At 40.9% G+C, this 15,478-nt stretch overlaps 1 protein-coding gene across 1 annotated transcript in view; it reads left to right on the forward strand.

The window, feature by feature from the left end:
- Positions 1-15,478, forward strand: part of LOC118386465 (nck-associated protein 5-like) — a 101,442-nt gene that overhangs the window by 56,604 nt on the left and 29,360 nt on the right. The window contains exons 6-7 of the mRNA XM_035774196.2: positions 5,879-5,917; positions 6,885-7,004. Of these exons, the coding sequence (XP_035630089.2) occupies positions 5,879-5,917; positions 6,885-7,004 (159 nt within the window). The remainder of the gene's footprint in view (positions 1-5,878; positions 5,918-6,884; positions 7,005-15,478) is intronic.

The raw sequence follows: 15,478 nt of genomic DNA on the forward strand, positions 1-15,478 counted from the left end.
ATTTGAAACAGTGTAAAAGAGGATAAAAATATCAAACCAGGAGTAACAAATGTGCAAACTACTCTCCCAGTTAGGTAGCTGCACTAGGGTCGGCCAGCATGACAGTGTAGATCAATACACAGTGGAGCCAGCGTGAGATTTAAAAAAAAATGTATCCCCTTTTCTCCCCAATTTCGTGGTATCTGATTGTTAGTAGTTACGATCTTGTCTCATCGCTACAACTCCCGTACGGGCACGGGAGAGACGAAGGTCAAAAGCCATGCGTCCCCCGAAACACAACCCAACCAAGCCACACTGCTTCTTAACACAGCGGGCATCCAACCCGGAAAACCAGCCGCACCAATGTGTCGGAGGAAACACCGTGCACCTGGCGACCTTGGTTAGCGTGTACTGCGCCCGGCCCGCCACAGGAGTCACTAGTGCACGATGAGACAAGGTTATCCCTACCGGCCAAGCCCTCCCTAACCCGGACGAAAGTGTTTCTATGTGTGAGTGTGTGTAGTGGTGTAAAGTACTTAAGTAAGTAGTTTTGGGGGGTATCTGTACTTTACTATTTATATATTTGACAACTTTTACTTTCACTTCACTACATTCTTAAAGAACAATGTACTTTTTACTCCATACATTTTTAGAATCAATTAGAAATTATTCATACTTTGATACATAAGTATATTTTTGCAGTTATGCTTACTTTGATACTTAAGTATATTTAAAACCAAATACTTTTATATTAAAAGGTATCTTTACTTTTACCCACATATGACAATTGGGTACTTTTTGTACCACTGAGTGTGAGTGTGTGGCATCAATTTGCTTGTGTGTTTTGTGTGTGTGAGCGTATGTAGGTGCATGTGTGTGAGGGTAGAGTCCAGTGAGCGTGCATAGAGCCGGTGCAAGAGAGTCAGTGCCAATAAAAATGGGGTCAATGCAAATAGTCAGGGTAGCCATTTGATGAACTGTTAAGCAGTCTTATGGCTTGGGGATAGAAGCGGTTTAGAATCCTTTTGGTTCCGGTACTGTTAGCCGTGCGATAGCAGATAGAAATGGAGTCTTTGACAACTTTTAGGTCCTTCCTCTCACAACGCCTGGTATAGAGGCCCTGGATGGCAGAGAGCTCGGCCCCAGTGATGTACTTACTGGGCCTTACGTACTACCCTCTGTAGCGTCCTATGGTCGGTAAGACAGTCAAGATGTTCTCATTGGTGCAGTTGTGGAACTTTTTGAGGATCTGAAGGCCCATGCCAAATCGTTTCACCCTCCTGAGGAGGAGAGGCATTGTTCTTCCCTCTTCATGACTGTGTTCATACCATGAAAGGTCCTTAGTAATGTGGACACAGAGGAAATTGAAGCTCTCGACCTGCTCCACTACAGGGCCGTCGATGTGATTATTGAGCATCCATAGTTTTGGGAGAGTTTGACATATACTAAGCCATAAACCACTCTGTACTTTTATTTGGACATTTCCATAGCGTGACGATGTAGTCTGCACGGAGCCTGATTGGCTGAATATCCTTTGTTGTTCAACACACGTTCTAGTGCCATTTCAAAATGGCTGAGGTCGTTTCTGCTCATAGAGATATATAGAGGACTCATCTTTGTATCTGTGCCATTATAGCATCTGTGACACCATGGGCAGCGCCATTGAGGCTATCTCCATTTTGAAGTAGTCAATTTTCTTCACGATTGGCTGATACCTCCTGATGATCCTGTTGGACATGATTCCAACAGGGTCACCAGGGTGGGGATCAGTCAATGTAGTTGGAAGTCGCACCCAGTTGACTACAATAAAATGGCAGAAGCCCTCGATGGTGCTGCCCATGTTAATATAGCCTTTTGACGACTAGATGCTTCTATCATTCTCTATGCTTCTGCTACCTAGAATGAGGACAAAAAGGGCAGCTTTTTGGAAAAACTACCAGTTGTGTAATCGTTATAACATCGGGGATAATATGACAATTTGGAGTACATCGCATCACTCATCCCTGGATTGAGATACATCAGAGAGAAAGGGGCGAAGCAAACTCGGCCCAAAATCTGTCTTCCCCAGCAGGTGTTTTTTTTGCGCTCACCAAGCGAGGAGTTTTTGCAAGGAGGTCAATGAGAGTGTTGAAATTGGTCAACAAAAAATGTAATTGGTTACTTGCTACTTGAGGCTTATTTGATCGAATATACATTTTGTAAATCTTAGGTTATTAGGTTGTGTACTGATATAAGTAGGACACGTGACATCACGGCAACTTTGAGAAAGAAATACTCTATATTGGAGTTGTGCCTCTTAGTGCTATCCAGGATCTTTGGGATGTTGCTTCCCTAAACCCTACCCTAACCATTTTAAATGTAAACTTCAGTGGGGTAGGGACAACCTAAGGATCCAGGATAGCAAGAACCGTTGTGGTTGTTCACACACGTATCTGCCCTCTCATTGGCTAGAATGGTACCACCTGATCTTGCCTCATCACAATTGCCTTCCATTTTTAAAGACATTTATTTCAATTGTTAGTGTGGCAAAAATAGGATCTCTAAAGTGTCTCGATCTACACAGTCATGCTGTCCGACCCCAGCGCAGCTCAGTGTAAACAAGCATAATGGTAGAGTTGGCCGAACAACAACATGAATAACATACTGTACATACATTTTAAGCTTTTTCGTCAGGATAGAACAGCGGCCTCTGGTAAGACAAGGGGTGGCGGTCGATGTATATTTATAAACAACAGCTGGTGCATGAAATCTAAGGAAGTCTCAAGGTTTTTCTTGCCTGAGGTAGAGTATCTCATGATAAGCTGTTGACCACACTATTTACCAAGACAGTGAAATTTTCATAGCTGTCTATATACCACCACAAACAGATGCTTGCACTAAGACCACACTCAATGAGCTGTAAACGGCCAATAGCAAACAGGAAAAATGCTCATCCAGAGGCGGAGCTCCTTGTGGTTGGAAACTTTAATGCAGGGAAACTCAAATCAATTTTACCTTATTTCCATAAGCATGGTAAATGTGCAACCAGAGGGGAAAAAAACTCTAGACCACCTTTATGCCACAAACAGAGACGTGTACAAAGCTCTCCCTCGCCTTCCATTTGGCCAGTCTGACCATAATTCTATCGTCTATCGTCACTTACAAGCAAAAATTAAAGCAGGAAGCACCAGTAACTCAGTCAATAAGAGTGTGGTCAAATGAAGCAGATGCTAAGCTACAGGACAGTTTTGCTAGCACAGACTGGAATGTGTTCCTGGATTCTTCCAATGGCATTGAGGAGTACACCACATCAGTCACTGGCTTCATCAATAAGTGCATCGATGATGTCGTCCCCACAGTGACTGTACGTACATACCCCAATCAGAAGCCGTGGATTACAGGCAACATCTGCTCGGAGCGAAAGGATAACCCCAGAAGAATATAAGAAATCCCGCTAGGCCCTCCGACGAACCATCAAACAGGCAAAGCGTCAATACAAGCCTAAGATTGAATCGTACTATGCCAGCTCCGACGCTCGTCGGATGTGGCAGGGCTTGCAAACTGTTACAGACTACAAAGGGAAGCACAGCCACAAGCTGCCCAGCAACACGAGCCTACCAGACGAGCTAAAAAACGTCTATGCTTGCTTCGTGGCAAGTAACACTGAAGCATACATGAGAACTTCAGCTGTTCCGGACGACTGTGTAATCACGCTCTCCATAGCCGATGTGAGTAAGACCTTTCAACAGGCTGTACTCCGAGCATGTGCTGACCAATTAGCAAGTGTCTTCACTGACATTTTCAAACTGTCCCTGACTGAGTGTAATACCAACAGGTTTCAAGCAGACCACCATAGTCCCTGTGCCCAAGAACACATAGGTAACCTGCCTAAATGACTACTGACCCGTAGCACTCACGTCTATAGCCATGAAGTGCTTTGAAAGGCTGGTAATGGCTCACATCATCACCATTATCCCAGAAACTCTAGACCCACTCCAATTTGCATACCGCCCAAACAGATCCACAGATGACGCAGATGATCTCTATTGCACTCCACACTGCCCTTTCCCACCTGGACAAAAGGAACACCTATATGAGAATGCTATTCATTGATTACAAATCAGCGTTCAACACCGTGTGCCCTCAAAGCTCATCACAAAGCTAAGGACCCTGGGACTAAACACCTCCCTCTGCAACTGGATCCTGGACTTCCTGACGGGCCGCCCCCAGGTGGTAAGGGTAGGTAACAACACATCCGACATGGTCATTCTCAACACGGGGGCCCCTCAGGGGTGCACGCTCAGTCCCCTCCTGTACTCCCTATTCACTCATGACTGTGTGGCTAAGCACGACTCCAAAACCATCATCAAGTTTGCCGATGACACAACAGTGGTAGGCCTGATCACCAACAACGATGAGACAGCCTATTGGGAGGCCGTGTGGTGCCAGGACAACAACCTCTCCCTCAACGTGATCAAGACAAAGGAAATGATTGTGGACTACAGGAAAAGGAGTCCCGAGCACGCCCCCATTCTCATCGACAGGGCGCAGTGGAGCAGGTTGACAGTTTCAAGTTCCTTGGTGTCCACCTCACTAACAAACTATCACGGTCCAAACACACTACAGTAGTGAAGAGGGCACGACAAAGCCTATTTCCCCTCAGGAAACTGAAAAGATTTGGCATGGGTCCTCGGATCCTTAAAAGGTTCTACAGCTGCACCATCGAGAACATCCTGACTGGTTGCATCACTGCCTGGTATGGCAACTGCTCGGCCTCCGACCGCAAGGCACTACAGAGGGTAGTGCGTACAGCCCAGTACATCACTGGGGGTCAAGCTTCCTGCCATCCGTGACCTCTATACCAGGCGGTGTCAGAGGAAGGTCCTAAAAAGTCTCCAGCCACCCAAGCCATGGACTGTTCTCTCTGCTATCACACAGAAAGCGGTAACCGGTGACCCCCAGCACATTGACTCTGTACCGATAGCCCCTGTATATTGCCTCGCTATTGTTATTTTACTGCTGCTGTTTAATTATTAGTTACTTATATTTTCTACTTATCTATTTTTTGTTCAACACTTTTTTTTCTTAACCTACAGCGCTTTAATAAGTTTTAAGGGCATGTAAGTATTTCACTGTAAGGTCTACCTACACCTGTTGTATTCAGCGCATGTGACAAATAAAATTGGATTTGATTTTAATCTTCTGGCATCTATTTTATCGCTCTTTTCCCGATCAACAATCACTAGATTTTAGCCATGGCTTAATACGCAATTGTACTGTATCAGAACTTAATGAGTGGCGTGTGGGGATTTACCATCTACAACATTCCACTGGCTGTCCTAAACACACACACACAATCAACTGTAGAGATGTAGATGATAGTATAAGCTTTAAATATATGTAATGAAAGTAACAACTAGGGCCCTTGAAACAAACAAACAACAACAAGGCAACAGTGAACTTGTTGTCCCCCATGAATGATGCAGCTCCCCCTTGGGCCAATTGAGATATTGAGTGCGACTAACTAATTTCAGTTAATTACTATCGCTCCCGCATTTGGCCAATCCGTGTACTTTTGTAAATGCCAGATCTCTATAGCAGGACGCATCACGCACCTAAATTCAGTCAAAATCATCCCAATGCTGTCTGAGATATCGCGTGTGACTATAGTACAAACAAACGAAGGGAGACAGATCTACAGTCCCCTCCCCGATTTCATCATGGGGGGAAATTAAAACACCGGGGAGGTAAATGTCTCTGCATCTTCACACAAGCGTTGTACAACAAGCCTGAAAGACAAAGATGTCTTTATCATGACATGCTGACTGAACATTGTCTTAACTTTTCTTTGAGTGTATTGTTTATGCAAGGTCTCTCTTTTGTTTATCTCCTCTCTCTCTCTGCTCTCTCTTGCTTGAAGGTGGCTAATCAGGTTGTTCAAGCACTCCTCACTCAAAAGGTTTGTCTTTGTTTTGTTTGATTAAAGCATCATTAGTCAATCAAGTCTAAGGGAGGCTATAAAATAAATAATGATGGAATTCTAATAATGATAAATATAATTAGTTGTGCACGTCATGTCTATTGGCTAGTCAGGCCATTACTTCTGTTCCAGCTAGCTGATTGCCGTTGTTACTTATAATGTAAAGCATAGCACAGGGCATTTTTAACCAACCCTTTTACTTGGCGATACTTCCTCAATTTCCGACTTTGAAAGCAATGCATGTCTTCTAAACTTACATTGCTAGTTGCAGGTGGTTTGTTTGAATTAAGAAAATGTTATTAAATAAAAGCAAGGTTTTGCTCCATGAAGTCTATTCTATTTCACATCTATCTCAAATCATGCTTGGCATTCAATGACACTCACCTGTCTTGATCAATGAGAAGATTTGAAATAGGAAATATAGCGGCATACACTTCATGGAGCAAAAATATGATTTCATTTAATAAGGTAACATTTTGTCAATTTAAAATGAACCACCTGCAAGTAGCCATGAAAGTTTAGACGAAATGTGTTGTCTTCCAATTCAGGAATTGAGGAAGCAACATATCGCCAAGTAAGGTTGGCTGAAAATTCTCTGTGCTACGCTTTACATTACCTAAGTAAGAATTGCTATCAGCCAGCTGGAACAGTAGTATGGTATATGCTTATCAACTTTCTGCTGATGTGCCATGCTTGGGAATTAATATTATAGGGACACTTTCTATGAGTCGTGTGTATGTAAAATATTATGAATGCATACTACCATTTTAATGTATGAAGATTGTCTTATAGGGCCCTAAGTTTTTCCAGGTTAGGTCACATGGTCAGGAAAAACTCCTGGCGCTACATAAATCATAATGGAAGGCACACTGGACATGTATAATTATAAGATGGTTTATACAACGTTTAACCCACCTTCTTTGTGCTTGTGTGGGTGAATGTCCAGGACCTAAAAGAGGAGTGTGTGAAGCTGAGGACACGCGTGTTTGACTTGGAGCAGCAGAACCGCATACTGAACGTTCTGTTCCAGCAGCGGGTCAAAATATCCAGCAACCCTGTCTCCCAGGTAGGCTTGGCTTGGTATAGACTGGATAAAGACCAACAGTAAATCTAGTTAAAGGTAAACTATATTAGCATTTGAGCAGGTTCATGGGATTGGTCAATTTTTTTTTTACTTTGTTGGGGCATGGACTCTCCAAGATGTCAAAAGCTTTTCACAGGGATGCTGGCCGTGTTGAAAGCATTCCACAGAGATGCTGGCCAATGCTTCCCACATTTGTGTCAAGTTGGCTGATGTTTTTTGGGTGGTGGAACATTCTTGATACACACTGGAACTGCTGAGCATGAAAAACCCAGCAGTGTTGCCGTTCTTGACGCACTCAAATGCCACACATACACAACCCATGTCTTAAGGCTTAAAATTCCCTATTTAACTCGTCTCTTCCCCTTCATCTACACAGATTGAAGGGGATTTAACAAGTGACATCAGTAAGGGATCGTAGCTTTCACCTGGAAGTGGATTTCTATGAGTACTGTAAGTCTGTCATGAAAAGAGCAGTTTTTTGTATGTTCAGTGTATAGACATTACTTATCCTGTTGAGTGTAGGGGGCAGTATTTTGATGTTTGGATGAGAAACGTACCCAAATGAAACGGTCTATTTCTCAGGCCCAGAATCGAGAATATGCATATAATTGTCAGATTAGGATAGAAAACACTCGAAAGTTTCCAAAACTGTCCAAATATTGTCTGTGAGTATAACAGAACTGATATTGCAAGCGAAAACCTGAGGAAAATTCAACCCTGAGGTGCTGTTTTTCCTGAAATGTCTCTGTTCCATTGCCTGCCTTCTCTCCATTTAAAGGGATATCAACCAGATTCCCTTTCCTATGACTTCCCCATGGTGTGAACAGTCTTTAGACATACTTTCAGGCTTTTATTTAGAAAAATTAGCGAGAAAGATCACATCGCCTCATTGGATGGCTGCGTTTTGCATGCGCAACATTTTGGAGCAGACATTTTCTCTCTCTCTCCTATTGAAGAAGCTACAGTCCCGGTTGAAATATTATCGATTATATATTGTAAAAACAACCTGAGGATTGGTTATAAAAAACGTTTTATATGTTTCTACGAACTTTACGGATACTATTTAGAATTTTCGTCTGCGTGGTCGTGACCGCTCGAGCCTGTGGATTTCTGAACATAACGCGCCAACCAAATGGAGATATTTTGGATATAAAAATAATCTTTATGGAACATAAGGAACATTTATTGTGTAACTGGGAGTCTCATGAGTGCAAACATCCGAAGATCATCAAAGGTAATCTACATGGCTGCTAGCTGTTTGTAATGTTTTGTCTATTGAGAGAAATGTCCTTACATAAATGCTTAGTATGCTTTCACCGAAAAGCTTTTTTGAAATCTGACACGCCAGGTGAATTAACAACAAGCTACGCTGTGTTTTGCTATATTGCACTTGTGATTTCATGAAAATTAAATATTTTTAGTAATTTAATTTGAATTTGGCGCTCTGCAATTCAGCGGATGTTGACAAAAATGATCCCGGTAACGGGATGGGTGCATCAAGAAGTTATTGAAGACAACGACTTACATACAGTACCTGTCAAAAGTTTGGACACATGTTCATTGCGGTTTTTATTTATATTCTACTATTTTAAACATTGTAGAATAATAGTGAAGACATCAAAACTATGAAATAACACATATGAAATCATGTAACCAAAAAAGAGTTAAACAAATCAAAATATATTCATATTTGAGATTCTTCAAAGTAGTCACCCTTTGCCTTAATGACAGCTTTGCACACTCTTTGAATTCTCTCAACCAGCTTCACCTGGAATGCTTTTCCCACATATGCTGAGCACTTGTTGACTGCTTTTCTTTCACTCTGCGGTCCAACTCATCCCAAACCATCTCAATTGGGTTGAGGTTGGGTGATTGTGGAGGCCAGGTCATCTGATGCAGCACTCCATCATTCTCCTTCTTGGTCAAATAGCCCTTACACAGCCAGGAGTTGTGTTGGGTCATTGTCCTGTTGAAAGATAAATGAAAATCCCACTAAGCGCAACCAGATGGGATTGCGTATGGCTGCAGATTGCTGTGGTAGCCACGCCGGTTAACTGTGCCTTGAATTCTAAATAAATCACAGACAGTGTCACCAGCAAAGCACTCCCACACCATCACACACCACAGATTTCCACCTATCTAATGTCCAATGCTCGTGTTTCTTGTTCCAAGCAAGTCTCTTCTTCTTATTGGTGTCCTTTAGTAGTGGTTTCTTTGCAGCAATTTGACCATGAAGGCCTGATTGACGCAGTCTCCTCTGAACAGTTGATGTTGAGATGTCTGTTACTTGAACTCTGCAAAGCATTTATTTGGGCTGCAATCTGAGGTGGAGTTAACCCTAATTAACTTATCCTCTGCGGCAGAGGTAACTCTGGGTCTTCCTTTCCTGTGGTGCTCCTCATGAGAGCCAGTTTCATCATAGCACTTGATGGTTTTTGCGGCTGCACTTGAAGAAACTACTTATTTTTCCACATTGACTGACCTTCATGTCTTAAAGTAATGATGGACTGTCGTTTCTCTTTGCTTATTTGAGCTGTTCTTGCCTTAACATGGACTTGATTTACCAAATAGGGCTATCTTCTGTATACCAACCCTACCTTGTCACATCAGAACTGATTGGCTCAAACACATTAAGAAGGAAATAAATTCCACAAATTAACTTTTAACAAGGCACACCTGTTAATTGAAATGCATTCCAGGTGACTATCCCATAAATCTGGTTGAGAGAATGCCAAGAGTGTGCAAAGCTGTCATCAAGGCAAAGGATGGCTACTTTGAAGTATCTCAAATATAAAATATATTTTGATTTGTTTAACACTTCTTTTGGTAACTATTATTCCATATGTGTTATTTCATAGTTTTGATATCTTCACTATTATTCTACAATGTAGAAAAGGGTAAAAATAAAGAAAAACCTTTGATTGAGTGGGTGTGTCCAAACTTGTGACTGTTACTATGTGTGTGTGTGTGTGTGTGTGTGTGTGTGTATGTTTGTGTGTGTGTGTGTGTATGTATATATATATACACACACACACAGACTAATCATGTAATTTAAATTATATTTCCGAATAATAATTTAGTGTTATGACATCCAATTACAGTATCTTGTTATTTGTCCCAATTAGATTAAAAAACAGTTGTTAATGATGTTGATTTCACAAGAGCTAACGGCAGATCCAAGACAGAGGAGACCAACCTTCATTTCCTTGAACAGCTAACTTTGTCATCTCAGGGTGTGGCTGCTTTCAAGACTCCTAGGAGCTACTTTGTTAATACCCCAAAGTTCGAGGTAGATCAGCCGAACTTAATGTTTTCACATAGGATTTATGGTATTTTGCCTATTAAAAAAGCAATTCTTTATGGATCTATCCAGTCGTGGTTAAGAAAACAGTGCAAATGGTGGGCTATGCGAAGAGATGGGTGAAGTGACATGGTTCGCAAAGTTTAGTATTACCAGGAGGATAGTAGTAACAGGCCTTGCCTGGCAACCATCAAGAGCTTAAGAGCGTAGTGAGTGCCAATTCCGCCTCAGCATTAAGGTTACATTTCACACTAAGAACTTTACCGCAATCATGACTAGGTTGGTTGGCGGAAATAAAAGTGGTGGCTTTCTTGTGGCAATAACTTTCATACAATGCCTTTCCGAAAGTAGTCATACCCCTTGACTTATTCCACATTTTGTTGTGTCTGAATTCAAGTCTTATATTTATATTTCCTTACCCATCTAAACACAATAATCCATAATGAAAAAGTGAAAACGTGTTTTTAGAAAATGTTGCTAATTTATTGAAAATGAAATACAGAAATATCTGACAAGTATTCACACCACTCAGTCAATACTTTGTAGAAGCACCTTTGGCAGTGATTAAGGCTGTGAGTCTTTCTGGGTACGTCTCTAAGAGCTTTCCACACCTGGATTCCCATTATTCTTTTCAAAATTCTTCAAGTCTGTGAAATTGGTTCTTGATCATTGCTAGACAACCATTCCCAGGTCTTTCCATAGATTTTCAAGTAGTTTAAAGTCAAAACTGCAACTCGGCCACTCAGGAACATTCACTGTCTTCTTGGTAAGCAACTCCAGTGTAGATTTGGCCTTGTGGCAGCCACCACTATGGTTGAAAATGTGGAGAGTAGTACTCAGTAATGTATTCTATTGGATTTGCCACAAAATTAGCACTTTGTATTCAGGACAAAAGTTAATTGCGTTGCAGTATTACTTTAGTGTGTTGTTACAAACAGAATGCATGTATTGGAACATTTGTACTCTGTATAGGCTTAATTATTTTCACTTTGTCAGTTAGGTTAGTATTGTGGGGCAAAAAGTTGGCAGGATGCTAAAGTTGGCGGAAAAACATCTTGGTTTGAAAGGTGTATTAGACACTTAATTTTTCTGTCTTGTGGGGGATTCAGCACATCTACTCCCTGTGCTGTCGTGTAGATGTTTTCACATCTACTGTACGGTGGATCATTTTGATCAGTTAAGAGGCTACACAGGTTCACAAGGGAGTAAAAAATCTTTGACGATTTAAATGTTGGTATTTAATTTGAAGAAAAAGTAAATGCAATAGAAGGAGAGAATTACAGATTACAATTATTATGGTCTCTGTCTTGTTCTTTTCCTTTTTTGACCTCACTGGAAATGGTCATGGTTTGAACATGAAATGTTTGATTCCCCTGTCAGTTCATTAAGTTTACTATGAGCTTAAAAGGGCAGTAAAACGTTATGCCACATCCCTGGCCTTTTCTGTAAAGGTGAAATTTACCAACTCACTAAGGGAGCAACTGACTGCACTTCTTCCTGCCGGAGATCAGTGGTACTGAAGCAGGGAGTTATATTGGTACATTTACATTACATTTACATTTAAGTCATTTAGCAGACGCTCTTATCCAGAGCGACTTACAAATTGGTGCATTCACCTTATGACATCCAGTGGAACAGCCACTTTACAATAGTGCATCTAAATCTTTTAAGGGGGGTGAGAAGGATTACTTTATCCTATCCTAGGTATTCCTTAAAGAGGTGGGGTTTCAGGTGTCTCCGGAAGGTGGTGATTGACTCCGCTGTCCTGGCGTCGTGAGGGAGTGTGTTCCACCATTGGGGAGCCAGAGCAGCGAACAGTTTTGACTGGGCTGAGCGGGAACTGTACTTCCTCAGTGGTAGGGAGGCGAGCAGGCCAGAGGTGGATGAACGCAGTGCCCTTGTTTGGGTGTAGGGCCTGATCAGAGCCTGGAGGTACTGAGGTGCCGTTCCCCTCACAGCTCCGTAGGCAAGCACCATGGTCTTGTAGCGGATGCGAGCTTCAACTGGAAGCCAGTGGAGAGAGCGGAGGAGCGGGGTGACGTGAGAGAACTTGGGAAGGTTGAACACCAGACGGGCTGCAGCGTTCTGGATGAGTTGTAGGGGTTTAATGGCACAGGCAGGGAGCCCAGCCAACAGCGAGTTGCAGTAATCCAGACGGGAGATGACAACAGATCCGACAGGGTAGAACCAATACTATATATCAGAGATGGGCAACTGGCGGTCCGTGGCCCCCCTTTTGATGGGTAATTTTACCCAAAAAACGAAACAAAAACAATTAAAAAAACAAAATAATAACAATTTTGGAACTCAGTCAGGCTTTCAACTTACTGTTGAAGGTTAGAATAGTAAAATACACAATTTCAACATTTGATTTTCCATCAGCAGTTTTTCTCTTGTTATGTCAGTCACTGATAATCAGTTAATTAGCCCATGTCAGTGAAGTCTTTTTAGACTAAGTTAGTTTAGCAGTTAACTTTCTAAACTTGTTATCATGGTCAAATTAACAGCTGCAAACATTTCTCACCACCCTATGGCAAAATGTGTAGAATAGCAGGAAACAGCTAATTTTCCTCTCCGCCCCATGACAAAATTTGTAGAATTGCATGAAATTAGTTATAAAATGAGTTCAAATTTTTTGTGGCACCCACCCCCATCAAAGTTGCCCATCCCTGATGTATTTCAACCCTGGATCTCTGATGCTATGTACTGGCCAATGATAGGCGTTTGAAGCCACCGGTCACAGCTTTTTCATTTTTTTTACCCATCTACCAATAGGTGCTCTTAATTGTGAGGCATTGGAAAACCTCCCTGGTCTTTTGAATCTGTGTTTGAAATTCACTGCTCGACTGAGGGACCTTACAATTATTTGCATGTGTGGCGTACAGAGATGAGGCAGTCATTGAAAAATCATGTTAAACACTATTATTGTGAGTTAATGCAACTTATTTTGTGACTTAAGCAAATATTTATTCCTGAACTTATTTAGGCTTGCCATAACAAAGGGGTTGAATACTTATTGACTTAAGACATTTCAGCTTTTCATTTTTTATACATTTGTAAAAAAAGAAAAAAAAAAAAAGAAATTTAAAACATGATTCCACTTTGACATTATGGGGTATTGCAAGTAGGCCAGTGACAAAAACTCTCAATTTAATCTATTTTAAATTCAGGCTGTAACACAACAAAATGTGGAAAAAGTCAAGGGGTGTGAATAATTTCTGAAGGCACTGTGTACACAAGATTACTGCCAGGGAGGTTTTGAAAGCACCACTCCTCCATCTTGGTACTCCCCCATTGTAAAAAAATAGGGGTCTGACATTTTAGGGACGGCACTGTATATAAATCATTGGGTAAAGTGTTTGTTACTATAGTAAAACATTAAAGTTGGATTCATAGGTGTTCGTAACACTTTTAGGTGTTATTGTTAGGAGTGTTAAATCAGTCTCCTTTAGTGTTTTCCAAAGAAAAATACTCCTGGGGTTCCGATTTAATCAAAACTGGTTACCAGATGTCTGAAAATGTCACACTTGATTGAATAGGACTTGGTTGGACTATTTTCCCTTCCTATTGAAACCTTCAATAAATTCATTTTTAGGGGTGGGGGAAGATAGTGGCGATGGGGAGTGTGTGGTGTGTGCACAATAATTTAATTTCAAATGTTCCTATAGTTTATGTAAATTAAATTTCGTTTTACATTTGTCTGTCAAATGAAAGAAGAGATTTCTGTTTTTCAAGCAATTCCTTCTAAGCATCTTGCATTTCTGTGATAAGACAATAGCTGTGTTCGAATACCTACATATACTAACATAATGTATACAACATACTTATACTATATACTATTAGTTCATTTTAGTATACTGTAAATGAATGGTATCCTTTCAGTTGAGTGTACGAGCACTTTTCACCTGTCTACTGTAAGTGTATCCTGTTGCTATGCAACTTCTTGCTAGCTTGTTAGCATAACAAATTACTAGCTAGACATCTTACAACTTCATTAAGAATGTCCATTTGAAGAAAGCACAATAACTATACCACTTATCTAAACTAGAATTTCATGAATAATCAAGTCAATACACATTGGGTAGTTAGTTAGATTGCATATAGTTAATATACTGGCAAGTTTGATGTATTAGTAGCCAACTAACGTTAGGTAGCTAGCTAACAAACTGGTACATACAAGCAACTGTTATGATATGCTATGTGGTTTGTAAGGCTAGCATAGCTAACAAATAGTCAGCCAACATAATATGTAACGTAACTTACGTATTTGAAAAGTAATTACTTTATTACATTGCTAAAAAAATGTCTTAACATTTGTCATAATTTGTTGAAGCAATTCATTTATATCCGTTTTCGGCAGACTTCGGCTGCACATTTTCCACAATTTTCTTAAAATCTGAAAACGTTGTGAAGCTATGCCCATTTTCTTAAGAATTGCATTATTGCCCTAAAAGCACTGAAATTGTGTCCACTGCTTGTGGGGACGCAGGGTACCATACTAAACTACGAATGATTTAAGTATCGCAGCATAATCACAAAAATTTTACTGGAGTAACCACTGTACTTTGGACATTGGGGAACTTTTGGCATACTAACTATATCCATACAATGATCAATAATCATACTACATACGGGATTGCCTTTACAAATAGTACAGTTAGTATGAGTATTCGAATGCAGCTAATATGATATCTTTAGCATTGGAATGAAGTGGTAATGGGCCACAGGAACATGTAATGTGGAGATTGCTCCCAGTTCTGGATTATTGGTTCAGCACACACCATTATCCAATATGCTGTGGGTGTACTAGACAGCCTTACTATGCCATAGAGATGATTAGGCAATGACTTTATGCTTTTAGGCAGAATCATAACTTAAAATCTGGGCAATGTAACTCACATAATGCTATTATTCTATAGACATTAATACATGATTTTCACATACAGTATCTCGTTTCAGGTTTCGGTCCATTTGCTACCCGGTGTTCATTCATTGAGGGAATTTACAGTACTTATTTGATCCTGTTTATTTGATTCCTGAATCATGAAAGTGTCACTGGAGGTTTTCTCTGTTCAGAGTGTCAGTGATGTGATGATGTGATGTGATGTGTTCTGAAATCACTTAACTGGGAGAGCTCGGTGTCACCCGTCCCTTC

This window comes from Oncorhynchus keta, chromosome 7, assembly GCF_023373465.1.
Source record: "Oncorhynchus keta strain PuntledgeMale-10-30-2019 chromosome 7, Oket_V2, whole genome shotgun sequence".
NCBI classification, from domain to species: Eukaryota; Metazoa; Chordata; class Actinopteri; order Salmoniformes; family Salmonidae; genus Oncorhynchus; species Oncorhynchus keta.